This window comes from Nymphaea colorata, chromosome 5 (genome assembly GCF_008831285.2).
Source record: "Nymphaea colorata isolate Beijing-Zhang1983 chromosome 5, ASM883128v2, whole genome shotgun sequence".
Classification (NCBI taxonomy): domain Eukaryota; kingdom Viridiplantae; phylum Streptophyta; class Magnoliopsida; order Nymphaeales; family Nymphaeaceae; genus Nymphaea; species Nymphaea colorata.
In genome coordinates, this window is record NC_045142.1 from 12,826,109 (window position 1) to 12,846,930 (window position 20,822).

General features: G+C 36.6%; 1 protein-coding gene across 4 annotated transcripts; it reads right to left on the reverse strand.

The window, feature by feature from the left end:
- Nucleotides 1-3,174: 3,174 nt before the first annotated feature.
- On the reverse strand, nt 3,175-15,681 carry LOC116255037 (reticulon-like protein B16). 4 transcript variants are annotated; one of them, XM_031630752.2, is made up of 7 exons: nt 15,587-15,681; nt 15,417-15,476; nt 14,958-15,135; nt 10,097-10,277; nt 9,856-9,997; nt 9,678-9,747; nt 3,175-3,660 (listed from the first exon to the last, which is right to left on the reverse strand). In XM_031630752.2, exons 3-7 carry the CDS (start codon nt 15,127-15,129, stop codon nt 3,494-3,496), a joined length of 732 nt encoding a protein of 243 aa, XP_031486612.1. In that variant the 5' UTR covers nt 15,130-15,135; nt 15,417-15,476; nt 15,587-15,681; the 3' UTR covers nt 3,175-3,493. The 4 variants fall into 4 exon arrangements, with proteins under 4 accessions (XP_031486612.1, XP_031486614.1, XP_031486611.1 ...); XM_031630754.2 differs by lacking the exon at nt 15,587-15,681 and having other exon boundaries at nt 10,097-10,271; nt 15,417-15,580; XM_031630751.2 differs by lacking the exon at nt 15,587-15,681 and having other exon boundaries at nt 15,417-15,580.
- Between the last annotated feature and the right edge of the window lie 5,141 nt (nt 15,682-20,822).

Below are 20,822 nucleotides of genomic sequence, written 5' to 3' on the forward strand. Positions count from 1 at the left end.
ACAACCTGAATGGCGTTGGCCTGCTTGGCCCCCTCCAGGTGGAAGAGAAACCCCATGCGCCTTCCTCATGCCGCGAGAGACCGTGTCACCCTGCTCTATGAGCAGTTCAGACCAGGCATGTCAGGTTAGATTTTGCATTAACCATTATAAGAATTCATTGCTTAGTTCAGGAATTTGAGCATGCTTTCTAAATGTAATCATGTATCGCAGGTTTTTAGCATATATAAACATTTCAAATAGCATGCTTGATTTGCAATCGCTGGTATAATAAGGATCATCAGAATCAATGATTACTCACATGCAGCAATTGTTAGAGCCAACAATATGGATATCAAATATAAATTTAAACAAACCTTAATTTAGCAAGATCACAGTCAAATACACACATTTGTAAGTCCCAAACCAAGACAGATCCACATCCATGTCATTTTGCAGCCACAATTCATGCATAAATCTATCTGCAAACTAATGCAAATTGAATAGTATAACATTGTTATTATATTCATTATACATGCAATAATCCATCTCTGACTTAATATCAATTCAAAAAATATTCATCATTTTATGAATTCATAACTACATACAAGTACATGTTGCAATCATATATATAGTATAAATCAAGTTAGATCTAGATCCACTGACATGCAGACAAATATATTTGAAATTGACTTAGATTCAGATCAGTCATATTAAACACATGAGATATGTATACTTATCTATTGGTTTATGTCATTTTTTGCCTTATTTTCATAAAATTATCTTTTAATTTGAATGAATGTGCCCCTTCTACTTATTTTAATGAAAATATCTTTCTAAAAGTACTTCAAAGCAAAAGCTGCATCAACAACCATAATTTTAACTCTCTAAGTGTGTACATCCATGCATGTGTGTGTGTGTGTGCTCAAGAGAGAGAGAGAGAGATGGGCAATATATCTATTACTCAAAGGCATTTTTGAAGACCCTCTCAAAAATGTGACTTGACAAACAACCGGATCATCCACCCTGAAGGAAGTGGGGAGCAATGGTTCGCATGTACAATCAAATGATCTTACATTCATCCACACACTAGCGGGCAGTGGCGGGGATATATGGGGTCCCCTACCAGCCCATGAAAATTTGATTGGAAGAGCTTATCATTACATTGTGAAGAGTCAAAAATTACATAGAATGCACACATCCGATGTAGGCTTGTGACTTCAGTGCCCTTAGCCAAAAAATCCTGGTGCTGCCACTGCTAGTGGGGCACGCATATTCAAGTCTCTTTGGTATGCAGGCACTGCTAATTTGACATCCTCATGATCAACAACTCCATATGCTTAAAGTCCATCCCTGTATAACAGGTTAACCAATCTCAGGATCGCATTTTCCTCAATTGGTTATCTTATTCTAAAAAATATAACTTCGTTCAACACGGCCCCCACTCTTTATGGTTATGCTCAGGCAAAAATGTATAAATGAAACAATAATCAAACGCAAATTATTTCACAAATCAGATATATTTTTATAACTAGTTAGTCTTCCAAATTCTCGCTTGAAACTTTAAGGCCCGGTCAGCAAAAAATTAACATGTTTCCGTTATCAGCTTTGATGCCTACCAAAGTGGTCGTATATGATTCACAACCTAACCACGGTGACTCCTTTTGGTTTTTTCAAGTCAACATGTTACTTGTGAGTTCTCAAAAATAAGGGGTGAAAGGGACTGGATGCCCAGAGAGAAGCGAAGTGCCCACAAAGGAGAGAACTAATAGTCTACTGCTCACTACTTCAGACCATCCGTAGGACACGTCAATGGGCATTTCACTCTACTTCGAAAGCAAAAGATCCAGAAGATTGCTTTTTAAACCTACCATAAAGCGACGCTGGTCAACATCTACTACCGTTCCTTGCGCTGTCCAGCACTCTAAGAAGCAAATTGAAGTTAAACTTCTTGGTAAATATTACAGCTGGAGCCAGCCTCGTCTATGAAGCGTGTAATATAAATAACATACATTGCAATTATAGTTTATTTTGGGGGAGATATACACGAAAGTGGTAGAAACCCCTCTTCTTTTTCCCCGTAATCCCCGAGGTACAGAGTGCTTTGAGACCTAGGTGAGAAACGAGACACCCATCAATTTGAGAGTCGCACATCTACCGTTTGTAGTCCAAAAGAGTAGCACCCATAAGAATCGAACTGACCTTCGGACTTTCATCAGCCCACCATTTGTGCTACGCCCCTAGGAACATTTGCTTTGGGAACTTCATCTGTTAATGTGGTTGATAAATTAGTTGTATTCCCTTTGGAAATTTTGCGCTTATAGTAAATAACACCCATCAGATATTGATAGGAGCAATGATATGTGGCCATATCTTATGATACACATTGTAACTATTAATGTTTATGATAAGATAGTCCCACCGAGTTGGATATAGGTTGCATCCTACCTGTATCATTTGTATCTTACGGGCGGGCCTTGTATCGTGCCATGTGGTGTGGTACACCCTATATTTGTATTTAGGATACAGAGTTGGTAGGTGAAAACCCACTGAAACCCTTATTTTCTTCTTTTGGGTTTTGAAAACACTCCTCACCGGACTCATGTACACCCTTATGAGCTGAGTGAGAAGAAGATGTTTGATTTGATGTTAGTTTTGCCTGTGGATGTTTGATTTGCAGTTTAAGAAAGAGATGTTTTTGTCCCCGAATTTCCTGCAGTTGAAAATGTCTTACCATTTGTTATTTGCATTGAACAAGTTCACCCTGGGAATATAAGACTTAACATTAAGCTCATGTCACGTTAAATTGATGAATGGTCATTTCTACAAGCGTATCTTTGTGTTACATGTTTTTCTTCATTTTTCTCTATTTTACTTTTTTGTTAAATTTAAAAAAAATGCAATATGTTACGATAGACTGCCTCTGTTGGCCCGATCCATACGGATTAAGGTACCTTCTTTACAACATTGGACCAGAGGGAGAAATTTCAAAATTAAATGAACATGATTCAAAATTGTCTTCGTGAACAGTTTAATGTTGGCCAGCATGCTAAACCGATAGCAAGCAACTTCCCCGTCTAAAACATCGTGAACTCAAACCGTCTTTAGTAGAGTTTGAGAAGATATGAAATAGTAAAAACTATCAGAAGGGAAACTTGGTTATTGCACAAACAGTGCGGAATTCCAGAAGAACAGAAGGAACCTAATAGTGGATATAAGATTAACTACTTCACGATACGGGCCAACATCAGAAATAGATATTATTTCTGCTTTTGTAACTCTTATTTTGGAAATGTGAAACTAAAAACAAGGAAACTGAGTAGCACATCATGAAAATGCACCGTGTGCACCAGCTGCATTTTCTAGTACTCGCTGTAGACAACATCTGTTGGAAAATGTGATTTTATATCCCTTGGAGAAGACCATTGTTATGTTGCATGAGGACTGGAATCTACGGAGTATTTAACACATATGCAATGCATATTTTTTCGTGAAATTGACTTAAGTTGAATATAGACTATGTAACTTTATGCTTGGAGAGGCTCCTAGGCAATCTACTGATAATACTTTCATCCACCTTTCTGTAATGCTTTAAGATCTCTCTGTGCACCATTCCAGCATATCTACCAACATGATCCTCATACTTACTATACAATGCAGGTATTGTGACTGCAAATATAGTTCCTGCACCATCAAAATTTCAAGTGATGAAAGGCCATAGTACAAATATCACAAATATCCTCAGATAAGGCTGTCGATCTTTTCTACCAACTAAAGACTAGAAGCATATCCGACTGCACTAACCATACCAACATATGCACTGAAAAGGTAAATACTTAACATGCAATGGTTGATCAGCATACCTCTAAATAATACACACAATATGAATCGTAATTACACACACACACACAAAAACAAGGCAACCAGATCCTGACAGCCAACTATTTGGATAACTCAAACAACTGAAACTATGTTCTAATAGTGGTCATTCTAGTCAAGGGAGCAACATTTTTCACATAATCTATTCCATATTCTTGACTTGTGCATAATCTAACCTTGTATTCTTCCAATAACTTATTACTCTTGGCTTTTTACCTTATATAGCAATGTAGAACCAATGGTTTCCTTTACTATGAGTAAGTCTTAGAAGTTTAGAACCCTTATCTCTTAAGTTCATGCCTTCTCATTTCTTGATGACCCTTAGCTTCCATCATACAAGTTGGTTTAAGTAACAGCAAGTGGGAAGTAGAAAGCTCTACATCTACAGGTAAAGGGAATCATAAAGGACAAACTTATTAGGTACCCTGGCATTCTCCAATCTTCTAAGTTCTAAGAATAGTTTGGTAATTTTAAATCTAATTGTTGATTCTTTTTCTGTTTTCAGCTTTCTAAAGGATAATTTCAATCTCTTATAGTGTCAACAATTGGTTCTTCAATTTACTTGGTAAAATAAAATATGTGATTATTATTTTAGTAGCTAGAGAGAAATTCAAACAAAAAAATAATCAATTAACTCATTCTTATATTTTACATCCCCAAGGTCTATTTATTTTTTGAAACACTTGCATTCTCGAAATAATTAATGTCATTTTCTAACATTATAAGACTGATAACCCTTTTAAACTTCTGAATATCCAATAAAAGCCCATGGAATAAACTTTGGTGCAACTTATCTTCTTTGTTATTCAAAACGTAGCATCAGACCTAAAAACTTTAAGCCTTTGGTAATTAGGCTCATATTTAAGAGCTTTGGAAAGGATTTTCATTTTGAGAAACCCATTGTATGTTACTGAGTTGTCTTTAGAAATTAGGACCTAGAAAGCACCAATTTCTCATTTTGTTGCTATTATTATTACAAAGTTACTGCTATCTTGTATTCAAAATTAAAAAATACTTTCAAAAATCTCATTGTAAGTAAAAGAATAAATATCATACCTTCCAATGTTCAATAAATAAATTTTTACAAAATACATTAGTAAGTATACATTTTAAAACAAAAAACATATAAAAAAAGATTAAGCTAGAAAAATAAATAATAATAAATTTTGAAAGCTATATTAAACATTGTAAACATGTAATATTCATAAATATCATTATATATATGACAAGATTAGAAGCTTCTCTTTTGGAATACCTAAGTTTGATCAGAAGCTTGTGCCTCCCTCTCAAGAACGTTTATGTCTCACCACCCATTTATTTTCCTTTCTTTTGATATTGTTGTAGTTGTGCCGATAGGGTTCAATACAGCTTCCTTGCTTCAGTTGCACAAGAGTTTGCCTTCCTTATCTTTAGACAATGTAGTTAGCACGACTTGATTTAAAATGTTGATACCACTACTGCTGTTGCATCCCTTATGTAGTTAGAATGCCAGGCGATCTTAGAAACACTCAATCAAAAAAGGAAAAGGCCCTTCTCAATAGCCTTAATTTGCCAGCTATGTTGGAGGAGAGCTTATAGCCACTGCCCCTTCGTCTATCTTCTTAATCTATCAGTAGAGCTCCTTGAAAACCATCCTTCCTGTCCAATTCGGATATTCCTTGTCCTTGGTAAAAGAACTTTTGATATTGAATATCCAGCAAAGCTTCTTTTCCTGCTAACAATCATAGGTTTTAATAGCACTAGAGACCACAGCTCCTGCTTAGTGCCTTCATATATGCTCAAAACAAGGCATCCCTTGGTTTCCCAATCTATTGGAGCTAAAGGCTACCCAACATGCGTAGGAAGGGGGAGTTATCTTTTTCCTTTTTAAAGTTTAGCAGTGAACAGCCTTGACTTCCACTTTTAAAGGCTGTTCTGTGCAACAGAAACCTTCAGCATATTACCCAACTTTGATTTGCGACGTTAGGTGAGCAGCAGCATTCTCTGGCGAGACGGCAGCTCTTTCCAGTGAAGGCACTTTTCTCCAAACAGATTTGTCAGTTTTTTTTCCATTCTTTGATTGCCTATGCTCCAAAAAAAAATCCATTTGCTGTTTTCTTTTGTTTTCTCAGTTTTTTCCTTTTTCAAGATCCTTGTTTCTCTATATCTCTGCCTCATTCTCTTTCTCAGCATCTCCTCTTATTTTCCTAAGTTTCCTTCATAGTTTTGCAGTTTCACTAATCTTTCAGTTTGTTTTTTGTTTGAAAAGGACTACAAAGATCGCATGGGTTCTTTGTTTGTGTACATACATAAGTGTGGACTATGGAAGCATGGATAATTTTGTTTCAAATCTCATTGTTTGGTGCATGTAAATGTGTTTCACACTCGTACCAGTACCAGCACTCACACCAGCACCAGTACTGACCAGTACCCATGTGACAGTACTCCAAGTATCTTATCAGCTATGGTTTTTGGTGACAACACCTGGAGATATCCATGAAGCATAACAATCCAAGATGGTACATGGCTATAGTCGTCAAGACGGCTAACTCTACAAAAACAGCCAAGTATGTCAGGCAAAGAAAGGTGTCATGTAGTAACCGGTAGTCTTCTATCCAACAGCGCTTACCCTTGAACTGGTTATTCTTGTTGTGTTTATTTCATCAAGCATGGGTCACAAAAGCGAGGGTGTTAAAAGGCTTTCCTTTTCAGATGGCACATTTTCTGCTCCAATGGTCCAGTGTATTACTCCTAACACTTTTCTTAATGCATGATTTTTGCAGCACATTTCACTCAAAAAGCAAACAGTGAAGGGACTTGGAAAAAAAAAACTGTTTAATGAATACCAGTCCAAGAGAGGACTGTACTTACAAAGAAAAGAAGTGAGCCTTCGGCCTCAAGTTAACAACAGAACGTTTTCCTGGAGTGACATCAAACTCAGCTTCTCTCAAGACTTGTGCAGGTGAATAAGGCATGAATTAAGATGCCTAGTCTATTTGAGGCGCAATGCCTAAGAATAGAAGTGGCCATATGCCTCGTCCTTTTTTTTGTCAAGGAGAAATTGCCTACTCACTTCCGACAAGTGGGCATTCTCTTTCACTCATTCTAGCACAACCGCAAAATTGGGGCTAACAAGAGTCGAACCCGATGCCTCCATGATCCAATAAAAAAAAAAAAGATGATAGTTGAGCAAAGATAAGCCACTTGCATACATTAACACATTCCAAAATAATCCTTTTAGGAGGGATAATTCATTTCGGGCTTGGGAAAGGCACACTTTTATTCATTAAAGGCCATGCCTCTGCCCTATTAAATTTAGTGAGAATTTCATGACTATGTGGAAGTGAAAATTACAAATAAATGAAAAGCCCTAACTGGTTCAAACTCAAGTATGAATTCTTATAAAAAATGACGATTTTTCCTCAACTTGATTCTCGCTATCTCATTACAGTGGCAATTCACCCTCCCGCCCTGTTCCAATTTCCAAACCATTTGGCTCAAGTTGAAATGATTCATTCCAGATCAATGACAACTCCAAAAACTAGTCTCTCACACTTTTATTTTATTAATTTCTCTAGTATTTGGAGATATGATTTTGGGTGAACATATCCTTTAAACATTTCCAAGCCTCTAGCGTTTTTATAACAAATGAAACTAGAGAATTTTTTAAGTTCAATACAACTAATTGTGCAAGTTAAAATTTTTGGATTTTTCATTTCTTGCTCGTCAAAGATTTTTATAGTGATCAATCAATCACCTAGGGCATTTTGCCTTTCTTCTCCATCTAGGTACTTTCTGCTTCACTATCAACCTTGACTAATTTAAGTATAATTCAAAAATTGCACCTCATATGTATCCCCAAAGGCCTAGACGTATTATGTATGTCTGAAATGTACCACCTAAACAGTTTTATGTATGCCTGGAATGTTCCATCTAAACAGTCCAGTTGTTCCTACCAATCTTGAAGGTGGTGACAAAGTTGGTGTCATTGGAGTTTTATTGAATAAAATCACTTACTGAAGAAGCCCTTAAGAACTTGAACAATAGAGTATCTCAAACTAGAACTTCCTTCAATTAGCACGAACTTGTCAATACCTCTATAAACCGGACTAAGCTATGATACCATACAAAAAACCTCACAAGATAGGCCCAACAATAGATCAAAGACAAAGGGAGTAATAGCAGTCAAGGCCAATCCCTAATGCACTCTCACAATCTATGTAATATAGGTATGGGCATAGATGCTGGTATGAGTGCAGGTGCGAAGTACTTTAAAAAATATTGGGTACAAGAAGATACACACACACACACACACATGTATATATTAGATCTTAACAGAACGGAAAACAAATAGGTTAAAGAGGAGAATTGTACAAGCAGAGCAGCAAAAGGAACTGGCAGGACAAAGTATAGAAGATGTTGGGAAAACAGACCAAAAACCAGCATACATGCATAGTTTGTTCCAAAAAAAAAAAAAAAAAAAAAAAAACTAAAATTTGGACGATTTTGGACTCAGTCAACTTTGACCAAGACCAAAATTGGACAGATTTAACCTGAGGGGCATTGACTGCACCTGAAACGGTCAACCCTGCACCCAATCAGTGTCCGAGGCAGTACCATTACCTGTGCCAACTGGTGACGGCACTGGTACTTCACTCCAATAGGAGTGTCCGTGTGACATAGCTGATAATGTAGTACTAGTAAGGCACAATACAAAAGATAAAAAGTAATCAACAGGATTGATCATAAAATGTTTAGAAGACCATTCAAGTTAGAAGATGGTTCTGCCCCCTATATATACAACCAGCAAAGTAGGGAGCAAGCCATTGGCTAGCTCCCAACAACTTGAAATGGAGCAGTTGGGGCTAGACAATTGCTAGTCAACCATGGTCAAGATCCAATATTGAACAAAACAAAATCAGAAAATAATACAAAAACAAAATCTAAAAACAGAAGTAAAAAATAAACACACATTTAACCTATACACAATATATGAATATATTATTGTTCACATACGTATATGTAATAATCTTCATAAACATAAACTTGGTATGTACATATGAACACCAGCTGCTTTTTAGGCACGTCTGTGTAATATTAATAGGAAATACGACTCCTTAAAACCAGCTCCATGCGGTTGCAATTAGGCTCCACGATGATTACAATGAACCCAAAAAACACAGAAAGGCAAGAGTCCCTAGATTACTTCAAAGTTCAAACATGCTCAAAAGTATGCCCATTTCTCATTGAGTAGGGAAGTGTATTTGTGATGCTGGAAAGTCTATTGCTGGGACAAACTCATCAAATATTCACTAAATTTCAGCATCATCTAGAACATTATTCTGACCTCTTTGAAAAACATAGATGGCACTGAATGCATGATTTAACAGATATCCTTTCATAAGTAGTCCATCATGAATGCATCCAAAAATTTAAAGCATGGCAAGAAAGAAACAAGCAAGTCTTTCTACACAGGCCAGTCTTGCTTCTCCTTTGCTATTGCTTTTCATGCTATTATCAGAACAACTGAAACCAAATATGAGCAATGAAAGATAATAGAACAAAAAGATTGCAAGACAAGACAACCATAGAAAATAAAACATAAGGTAATATACTAAGATTTTTCCATATCACATGGTAGATTTACTTCCACCAAACCAAACTGAGTTAATGACCACATTCACATTCCTATTTTGATGCATGGAATGTAGAGACAAACCAATCTGACCAATTCCTTTAAGAAGATAACACAAAATTTAAAATTTAAAATTGAAGAATAGGAAATGAGAAAAAGGAAAATAATAACAGGAAAAATTTTTGAACAAGCAATGGATGTTCCTTACCAATGTATGCCAAGGTAAAGAAAGAAAAAGAGCCCCCAAGAATTGACAGTAGCCACAGGCAGAATACCACCTACCAGATAATAAATATCTACCATTAGTAAGAAACTACACATATAAACAACAAAATATTGAAAAAAAATAAAAAAATATTTGTGAGCTGTGTCTAGTTGCTAAATACCTTGAAAAAGATCTTGAAATCCTTTCCAAGAGTAATATCATGGGCCATTAAACACATATAGTTTATTTTAACACGAAAAAAAGCAGCGGCATTATTCACCATGTCTTCTGATAAGACTAATTCTGGCAGTGGCTGAAGTTGTCTGTCAAGGAGAAATGACAAAGGAAGAGAAAAGAAACATCAATAATACATAATGCCAAGAAACACACGGAACCAAGAGTAATCAATGTCAAAGCCCTACTTGTTCAAGAGAACAGCACCGTTTGCTCGTATAAAGAGGACCACAACTAAAACCAATAGAACATCAGAGCAAACTGATACAAAAGACAATCCTGAACGTTCAAAAAGTAACCAAGCAATTGTTGCTACAATTATGATGGCAAATGGTACCCCCCTCCATTTCCAAAATATAACATCTGCACCTAAACAAAAAACAGGTACAATCAGAAAATTATATCTCAGAAAACAGTTAGCTGAATACTACATTAAACTAAAAATAATGCAGGAAAACCAAAGGAGTTGAACAAAATGTTGGCACATTAAATTTATTTCATCAAGAAAAAAATGACCTTGTAAATCAGTTTTTAAATTCAAGATGTCTCACAACATTCAAGCAACAGAACAAAAAGGATCATGACTTCTGCTCTTACTTCCAGATGACTAAATAATCTGTCACTGACTAATCTCTGTACTTGGATGACACCAAAAACCCCAGGTTTTAAACCTGATTTTGGATATCAAACCAGGTTTAGCTCCGAAACTTAGTTTCATTAATTGACTGTTAAAAATATCCTAGTTGATATTATGTTATGACACAATATATCCTGATTTGGCACTGCAAAGTAATGATTGAAACCATTATTACCAACTAAAAAATAAAGCAAAAAACAATTTCTGAGCTGCTATTGGTATGCCGTTTATGGCTTAAAACTTGAAGATATACAACTGATGCATCATAATTAAAGAAATACAACTTGCGCTTAGAGAGCTACTATCTCATTATTTGTGTACCATATAAAATATTGAACCAACAAAAGTTTCTTAAACTTTTTCAGATTCTATTTGTCTTACAAGAGATAGTCCAAAATCGTTTTGGTATTTTGATGAAGCATAGAATTAATGCAAGCAATAATATGACATGCTCATCAAGGAGGGTTTTGGATATGCAGATCAACCAGCCAAAAAAGTCAAGTGTTCTTTAACCAGAAACCTCATGCACAAAAACGTTCAAGACCAGCTTCTATTCCAATAAGAATATAAATTGCAGTACCAATAGTATGTGTGCACAACATATGCACCTACAGATCTCACCCACTAAGATATGCATTTTTTCTTCTTCTTTTGTGTTTTGGCATTGGTTTTGAGCAGCTCTTTATTGGATGGGTATCAGATGGTTGTATGGTGCTCTGAAAGCAACCAGTGACTATTGATTTAGGTAGTGAGGTGGTCAACCAGCTAGGTGAATGGGCAGCTAGGGGGGTTGCTTTAAGAATGGTGGAACTGTGTCATTTGCCCCAAAAGTACCCTTATGAGAGAAGAAAAAAAACTTAATTAATGGACAAAAATGGACTTGGTGAACTTTGAGTCTAAAAAAGGATGGATATGGCCATGGTGCATTGACCGCATCCGATGTAGGTTGACCATGTTCAGGCTGTGTCAAGGACACAACCTACCCAGCTGCATTTCCTATTCAGGAAAGCAACAACATCACTCATGCGATGGTGCACCCATTAAGAAGAAGCAAATGAAAGCATTTCCTATTCAAATCAGATTTTCCTGAAGCCAAGTCAGGGATGATTGGTCTTTCCTCGGCCATACTTGGCAAGCCTGTCAATGGACTCAGATCACCTGACTACTATTTCATGGATCAACGAGTTGACTAGGCCAACTCCTATGGGTCAACCCCAGGTGATAAATTCTTATGGTATGTCTTTTGCTATAAAATGATGATGTAGTTGTATAAAATAACAAGCAAGTAGTCAAGTAAATACAATCAAATAACAATAGTTTACAAAACATAATTCCAAAACATTGTCAAAAATATGGTCCGCGAGAAAGTATCAGTGAGGTTTTTCTCAGGTATTTTTCAATGAAGTCTTTCTTGGGGAAATTATGGGAAAAATATCGACAAATTTGTGAAAAATAAAAATCATAAAAATTAGAGAAAATAAAATAAATGAAAAAAAATAATAAGTTTGCCAAAAAAATCATAGAAAAATTATGAAAAAAAACACAAAAAAATGCAAGATTCATTTTTGCCAAGATCATAAAAATCTCGTGAGGTTTTCTCGATATTTCTGTTTTACTTGTTTTTCTTGTAAATATCGTGAGATTTTCGATGATCCCTTGATATCTGTGACAGACTGACGGTGCTCCAAAGCAAGAACAACTCAAAAAAACATGCATTAAATTAATTTTTTTTTATTATACAACTATAGTTTATTTGTCAGTGATATTGAGTTGAGTTTGAATTGATGTTGAAGGCCAATGTGGAGCAGATTCAACTGATTTGGCTGATCCAGATCAAGTCCTCTAGGATTCGGTTGCATTTGGGTCAATAAATGACATATGACCCAATCCCTTGGCAATTGACTCCCTTGAAAATCTAAGTTGATGAGGGCAACTCGTGAGTGAATTCACCAAGTTTTCCAACTATATTCCCAACTTCTCACTTTTTCTGGTTTTTTAGAAGTGGCAAGACCACATTATAGAATGTGCTTGTACAGTGGACTTCTTTGTGGCTATCAATGGAAAAACAAGTAACCCGTTTAGGAGCTCGAGACCGATTAGATAAGGGAATCTAATTTTCTACTTACTCATTCCTGCCAGTGATGGAGAGGCTATGTAGATGGTTGAAATTGGTGTGGTCAGAGGCAAAATTATTCTGCTCTCAGGATTGTTAGGTTACAAGGACTTGGCATAGGCACCACAATCGAGTGGACAAAATTCAGGTGCAAGTGTGCATTTAGTGTAGCCTTGACTTAGTCAAGACGAGTCTGATGCTTGACTAAGTCCATAGGCATAATCATCCAAAATTTAGGGCTTTTTTTTTAGTTCATTGTGTACAAATATGGTAAACAGCCTTCAAGAGTCAAAGACCATTCTCCTATTGCCTGCAAAATCCTCCGGCATCTAAGCTATCTTTGATTTCCAGCAACCTTCTCCATCAAGGCAGCAACTTTCTCTAACAAGCACACTCATCCCAGGTAACCTTTTTAATTTTTCTTTCTTTCTTCAATTGTGTGTGCTCCAAGAGAAAAGCAACAATGTTGACTTGTTGTTCTTCTTCTCCTGTAGTGATTTCTCGTTTTGCATTTCTTCTCCATGTTCTCTGCTTCATTTGTTTAGGTGTTCTTTATAGAGCAGTGGAGATGTCAATCATTTGTTTGTTCAACATGAATTTGCTATTTCTATTTGGTGAAAGGTGTGCTCCTTTTTCAGATGTCTGCTAAAGAGCTGAAAAAGTAAGAGGAAGCTTCTAATCTAATTAAACAAAAAAAAAAATTGCTGGCTGTTTTTCAGAGTACTGTAAGAAAATTTTGGGAGTTGTTTGAAAATGTTTGCACAAATAAGGTTCATGCATATGATATCACCAATCGGGTTAAGCATCGCTTCATGACTCACTTAAGTCTTTAAAACATAGCTTTCTTGCATTCAATTAATGCAGTTTGTTGAGAATTGATGCCGCTTGACATTTTCAGAAAATAGGAGAAACGGATGAGCAGTTTCACTATCAGGATTGTTGCAACTCAATTTTGATTTATGTTGGATCCCTCCTCAAAGAAGATTCTAATCTTCTATGATTCTACGAATAATAGGAACTGGAGTGCCTGATAAGATCTTAAAGCTGCTCAACGCCAACAATCTATTCCCATTCTAAATGTCCCAAAAGGATCAGGCTGAAGGAAGACAAGCTTCAGAGGGTACTATATCTGACTTATTTGAGAAGCTGATCAAGCTTGGAGGTGTAATGTAAAGCTACTTACAAGCAAAACAACATGATGGCAGAGAAGCATGCATGTGTTGGCATGATTGCCGTTCCAAGAAGTTGGAGGGACAAACTCCCAGACTGGCTACCATCTAGTCTAGATTTGTAATACCATGAAATGTTCAGGTCAAGGTGTGCCTAACCCCATCTTGCCAGTCAAAATACAAGATAGAGAAAGCTAAAACATTCTACTCATTGTCATTCACTAAAATGGGTTCAACATCTAAGGGGATGGTGGAGGAAAGAAGGGGCTGAAGAGAATGCAGAAGAGGGTCGACCATGAATGTGGAGAGAACTTGGGGAGAGAGGGGACCAGTTTGTCGTCGACCCTTTCTTTTTGCCTTCACTTTTGTGTCATTTAGCAATTCTAACCTTTTTAACTCTCCGACTTATGCCAATCAAACACAATGGCCATTCTAGGTTTCCAAGGCTCATACAATCTGGAAGTTAAGCAGGCCTATATATATATATATATATATATATATACACACACACACACACACTCTTGGGTTCAGATGGTTGAACCCTTCTGATGCTGTGGATCATCTCCCAGATTATGCTGTTGCTTCTCTTTCAGATGGGGATCCTTCATCATGAATTATGTTGGTTGAATGCCCTCGTATAGGACCGTGAAAAACTTTTGTTTTCGTGGTTCGAGCAGAAGATTTGGTATCCCCGGATTACAACAAGAACAATTACTCAACCTGATGAGCCTGTAAAAGGAATTATAGCATTGCTGAGGTCGCTAGAACATGAATAAAGCGAATTCTCAATAGAGAAATTACAACGTCGAGGAGCGAGCTTGAAAAAGTATCTGCGCACGTAAACAAAAAGGAAAGGGTAGCTTATAGTTGACTAGTTCATATAGGCAAACAACTGTGACTGGGCAGGCCTCAGTGAATTAGACCAAGAGTAACAAAGCAATCTTGCTATTGTCTAAGTCAAAAGCGTGAACGAGTTACAACCAAACACACCATGCACTAATGCAGCAGAACACCAAAGGGTTAAAAAATGAAAAGGTTCTCCCGAAAGCCCCGTCAAGCAAGAGGACCCATCAAAACAAAAGAATTAGAAGAAAGAACCCAACGACGCAGAAAAACAGTTCGCAGAGTACCTTTTCCACCGCCAACAACTGCACGTGTAGACCGCTGTCTGTAGCCTCCTGCAGATGACTGGTCATTCGCCTCCGAACTGACCGTGGTTGAAGAGCAACACGGCTCCATTATTTTATCCTTTCGCCAATGAAGATTTGCTTCGCTGTTGGACAAATCTTGCGAGCTCTCCATCGCTCACTGTTGCAATGTTTTACCAAAGGAAAAAAACAAGTCAACGATTATGCAGGAAAAAAGCGAAATATAAAAGAATCTTCGATCAGAAATGAGCACCGGCAACAAAAAAGCACCCTGGGAAATGAAAATCCCAGATCCACCAAGAATGGAAGAGAATGATTAGCCGGAGAGATGCACTAAAAAGGGACAAGGGATTTTGTGCAGAAACAATTTTTAGGAAAGCGAACGAGATCAGGCATTTGAAACCGATAATGAGAAGTCAAACAGCAAAAGGGAAACTTCACCATTTCCGCTCAAAAGTGCGATTAGTTCCAGTTGCAGCGGAAATCTCGAAATTCTGAAAACTACACGAAAGAGCGAAGCGATTAGCGATTCTTCTTCATGAAACCTCTCGGGCTTATTCAAAAAGTAAAGAGAGGGCATTAGAGTGGACAATGACGGAGGGTAGACTAACAGCAAGAGCGCGACGATTGAGGCCACGGAAGGGGCACAATCTTGAGGCCAAAGCCGAACAAGGGAGACCAAGTTGCGTGTTTGACTCCAGTGCAAGAACAGGTCGGTCGACCCGCAGTTTGGCCTCCCATGTTTGAGCGTCATCCTCGCGCATTAAGTGTGTGCGCATTAAGTGTGTGTAGGCCAAACTCCTCATCCAACCCTTATCATTTGTGATATACTATTTACTTTGGTGTTTGAGTGTCTCACGTTACTTTCATTATGCTTCAACTTACATGTTGGTGGCCTTTCAACCTGCTCATTGTACCAACCCCCTTCGTGATCCTCCTCTTGCTTTCCTTTTTAAAAGATTTCTGTGGTCTTTTCTAACATCTTCATTTGTCGACACATTCAGCTTATTTCCAATCATATTTATGATTAACTTGTCTCGAAGATATCGAGTGTCTTCATTGGTGGAGAGTCGACTTGCATTGGTGAAAATAAAAACAAAGTTTCAAGACGCCTTGGTCTACTCAACTTGGCCTTCATTGGGGAAGCCATGAAAAACAATAGTATTACCAAAAAAATATGTTGAAGAAACAAACAGTCATAAGATCATACGAATTTGTGAGTAGATCTCCATGCCCCCGTGCTTTTGTTTAAAATTGAGTGAGATTTACAATGTCATATTTTTTATTGCGAATAACTTCATTCGAATGCTTGGACATTTGAAGGTGTTGCATAAATGTTCCTATTGACAAGCCATTTTTTAGTGAGATTTACAATGTCATATTTTTGTTGAAAATAACTTCATTCCAATGGTTGGACATTTGAAGATGTTGCATAAATGATCCTACTGGCAAGCTCGTTTGTTTATGGGCATAACAAGAGAAGTTATAACAATAGGCACATCACCATGTAGTGTGATGTAATTTAAATCACACAGTAAAATAAGATCTTGCACTTGTTTTTATCCACTATGAAAAAAATTACGTGTTTAAAACAAACTTGATACCCAAATCACCCTTAAACTAGCTATCTATTTTCGCTTCATGAAATTAATTCAGCCATCTATTTTCGCTTAAATGACCTATGTTTCATCTATATGACTTAACCACTCACTATAACTAATTGTGCATTCTTTTTTGATAAAATTGAGTACCAAAAACAAAATCCTCTCTTGGAAAATTGAACTTCATACTAAACTCAATTACCAATATATTTTCTTGAATTATGTCAGATCCTTTGGGCTTACACACGCACACACATATTTGGTAAATTCGTTGACAGATGAACTATCAGAATAAATGTACAACAGGTTTATAGCAAGTTGTTTTACATTTTGTTTAAGAATTAATATTCTTTTGTTTGATTGAACGTTATGCTGAGTAGTTGTAGTAAATTACCTACATATGTTGATGATTGTGCTTGAAACATGCAATTATTCGCAGGAAATATTGATTGTTCTTTAAATAAGAAAGGTTACTTCATGTGTAGTTTGTGCCTAACACACTGTACCAAGTTAAAAATGACTGCCAAGAAAGAAGGATTAAAATTTGAAGTTATTTTTTATTGAATGTGCATGAGACACATGTTAAAGTGACAACACAAAGCAAGTATCTTTTGTCGTGCATAGATTACTTGTTTGATCAGCTTAAAGGTGTTTGTGTTTTCTCTAAAATATTTGAGGTCCATGTATCATCAATTGAAGAATATGGAGATAGGTGTGCCTAAAACTGCTCTCCAAATAGACATTACAAATATCACTAGTTGATTTGACAAATTTTCATGTAGCCTTTGTGGACTTAATGAATAGGGTATTCAAATTATACTTGGATCAATATATAATTCCTCCCATTGATGATATTGTAATCTCTACTCCAAAAGTAGGGAGAAATATAAAAAACACCTCAAGCTAATATTTATCTTTATTAAGAGAAAATAAATTGTATGCCAAGCTCAATAAACGTGAATTTTGGTTTGAAAAATTTATCTTTTTAGGGCACATTATTTTAGGTGAAGGCAGCGATGTGGACTTATCAAAGTGGAAGCAGTACTTAATTGGGAGAGTCCTACTTCTGTTATGGAGATTTGTTGCTTCTTGGGTTAAGCAGGATATTAAAGAAGATTTATTTAAGATTTTTTCGTCGTTGTCTCTATAACTAAAAATAATGTCAAGTTTGAGTAAAATTCAACTTCTGAAAAAAGCTTTAAAAAACTGAAAAGGAAACCCACATAGGCTCTGATGCTTGCCTTGCCTAAAGAAGGGTTTGAATTTATTATTTACAATGATGCTTCTCATAAAGGATTAGGTTGCATTTTAATCCAGAATGATAAGATAATTACATATGCATCTTGAAAACTAAAAAGACATGAACAAAATTGTCCTAAATATGGCTTGAAATTGGCAGCCATAGTTTCTGCCTTGAAGATATAGAGACATTATCTATAAGGAGAAAAATTCATCACAAGAGCTTAAGGTACTTAGCTAGAAAGAATTAAATATGAGACAAAGAAGATGGTTAGAACCAATCAAAGATTATGATTGTACCATTGATTACCACTTTGAAAAGGTTAACCAAGGGACAGATGCATTGAGTAGGAAGAGTTCATTTACTATTTGCTCACATAAAAGCTACGCTACTTGTGCTCCTTTTGGAGATGTGAGCCTTGAGGATCAAATTGAAATAGATAGTGTGGAGTCTTATGTGCACAAGTGTAAGTTCAACTTGTCCTCTATGGATGGATAAGAAAATTCCAAGCCCATGATGAGAATTTGCAAATGATTGTTCATGCAGTAAAAAGAGGGGAAAAAGGAAGTTAAGGTAACCAATGACAATATTTTGATGTTTAGAAATAGAGTGTGTGTACCTGATAACATAGAACTTGAACAATATTTATGAGAAAAACACATACTTCTAAATATGCAACACACCTAGGCAGTGCAAAGATTTATCGAACTCTTAAGAAAAACTACTAGCGGCCTAGTATTAGAGCAAGGTTTAGAACCTTAAGGGTCTAGATACATGCATGCATGTAACAAAGTTTAATATTTACGGTGGGCACTCATAATTGATGGCTTGACTTGTAGGACAATGTCTCCTCATCATAAAGGCCATGGTCATGGCCACATAGTTGAGGCACCAAAGGTCAGTTTTTCTAAGGAAATGTCTCAAGAAAGTGCAACTAGAGATTCCTATAGAAACTAGAGAAGTAAAGTCGGGATGCTTAAAACAAGCATGTAAATTGGGTGTGAAATCCTTTTCAAGTATAGAAGATCTCGTAGTGGCAGAATTGTGGCTGCATGAAATAATGAAAAATTTCAAGTGTCTAACAACACCAATGATGATAAACTTGTTCATATAACATTCATATTACACACTACTATGGTCTAGTGGGAAACCATCTATGGGACATACCCAAATTAGAACCCAATAACATGGGTTGATTTTTTAAAACAATTTGAATAAAATATTATCCAGCTCCCTATTTAGACACTAAGCTGTAGGAGTTCTTTCAAATTATGTAGGGAACTATGTCAATTAATGAGTGTGAGCGTAAGTTTAACAGAATGTTAAATTCCTTGACTAGGGTAACTTTGTGTGAGGTATAAAGGTGCAAGAGGCTTGAGCATGGATTAAATCTAGGGATTAAGAGACAAGTAGGGTTAGAAGACACAAGGTATTTTAACAGTTGGTAGAGACAGCTCAATTAGCAAAAACAGTTATACATGAGAAATGAGAAGCTCAAGGCAAACACAAATGAAGAAGTGATATTGAGCCAGTGCCAAGTAGTAGTAATCAACCAATGTAACCATCTCAATGACAACACAAGCTTATACTAAAGGGAAGTAATTCTACAACAACCCATACAACAAATTATCTATGAGTAGAGAAAGTGATTATGCTACATTAGGCACATGATCAACTGGAGGATTACCAAGATCCATGGGACCTTGCCACAAAATATGTGGCGAAGACATCTAGAAGAATGTCAATGAGCATTCAGATGTTGTTATGAATGTGGACAGATGGGGCATCTTAGAATAGTGTTATCACCCCAATTTTTTTCAAAAATACTATATTCGGATTTAATCTTAGACCCAAAACAAATTTGCAACTATTCGATCTAAAATGAACTTTTAAACCCAAGTTTAGATCCAAATCAAGCATTTCAAACCCAAAATTCGAAATCGAATTCGAAATGACAAAATTTGAGCGTCACGCATGGGCGGACCTTCCCTTTGTTTTAAGGTTTCGTTCTTACACCAAAACATGTTTTTAAACCTTTATCGTGCGCTAGAATGTATCGGCGAGCAATTGAACCTAGTCCAAATTTAAAACGAGTCCGGAGTCACTCGAAACGAAGTCGACCACCCATTTAAAACAAAAAACCAATTTTATACACTTTATAAATAAATTAAACAAAAAAAAGGAAAAAGGAGTTTTATGCTCATTTTATCTTATTTTTTATTTTCATATCATTTTATTAAATTTAAAAAAACAAAAAAAAGGAGAAAGAAGGGGTTTTGTGTGCCACGCACAGTCGCGCGACCGCGCGTTGCGGGATAGTGCGTGCCTGTTCCGTGATCATGCGATCGTGCGACGCACAACACGCAACCGCGTGTGCGTGACGCGCAACCGCGTGTGCGTGACGCGCAACGCACGATCGCATGTGCGGTTGCGTCTGTGCATGTGTGTTTTTCGGTGCCAACACATGAACCCCATTTTTCTTCAAAAATCGACCGTCAAGGGTGATTTTGGGCATTTTAATTGGCCACTAGCCCCGTCTAAACCTCAAAAATGGATTTGCAGGCCTAATGGCCAATCATACTCATTTCAAACCCATTTCTTTTCAAAATTATTTGAAATTCATAAGAAAACCTTGTCAAATTAAAAAAAAATTGAATTTTGAGTTTTGGCTCCAAAACTCTCTATAAAAACCCTCATTTTCCTCCCTCTTGAGGAATGAGCCAACCATGGAGGAACCACTTGTGCTTCTTCACTTGTAATTCTAAATTTTCATTTGCTCTCTCTTTCCATTTCTCTCTTCTTCTCTAACCTTAGGAGCAAGCTTTATCAAGCTACAACTCTTCAAAGGAGCACAAAGAGATCTCTTGGAGGTTCATCATTTTGAAGTTTCATCTTAGGCGATTCCAATATCATTCAAAAGAGAAGACTCATTTCCAATATCATTCATATTCGAGGTATGTAATCTTCCTTTCATTTTCATCTATTTCCTCTTTTCCTCTTCTCACC

Excerpts from the sequence above, each read along its gene's own strand:
- LOC116255037 (XM_031630752.2), bottom strand. The coding sequence starts at position 15,129 with ATGGAGAGCTCGCAAGATTTGTCCAACAGCGAAGCAAATCTTCATTGG. Across the intron at positions 9,998-10,096 it reads GGTGCTGTTCTCTTGAACAA|ACAACTTCAGCCACTGCCAG; the intron begins GTAGGGCTTTGA and ends TCTCCTTGACAG. Across the intron at positions 9,748-9,855 it reads ATTTCAAGATCTTTTTCAAG|GTGGTATTCTGCCTGTGGCT; the intron begins GTATTTAGCAAC and ends ATTATCTGGTAG.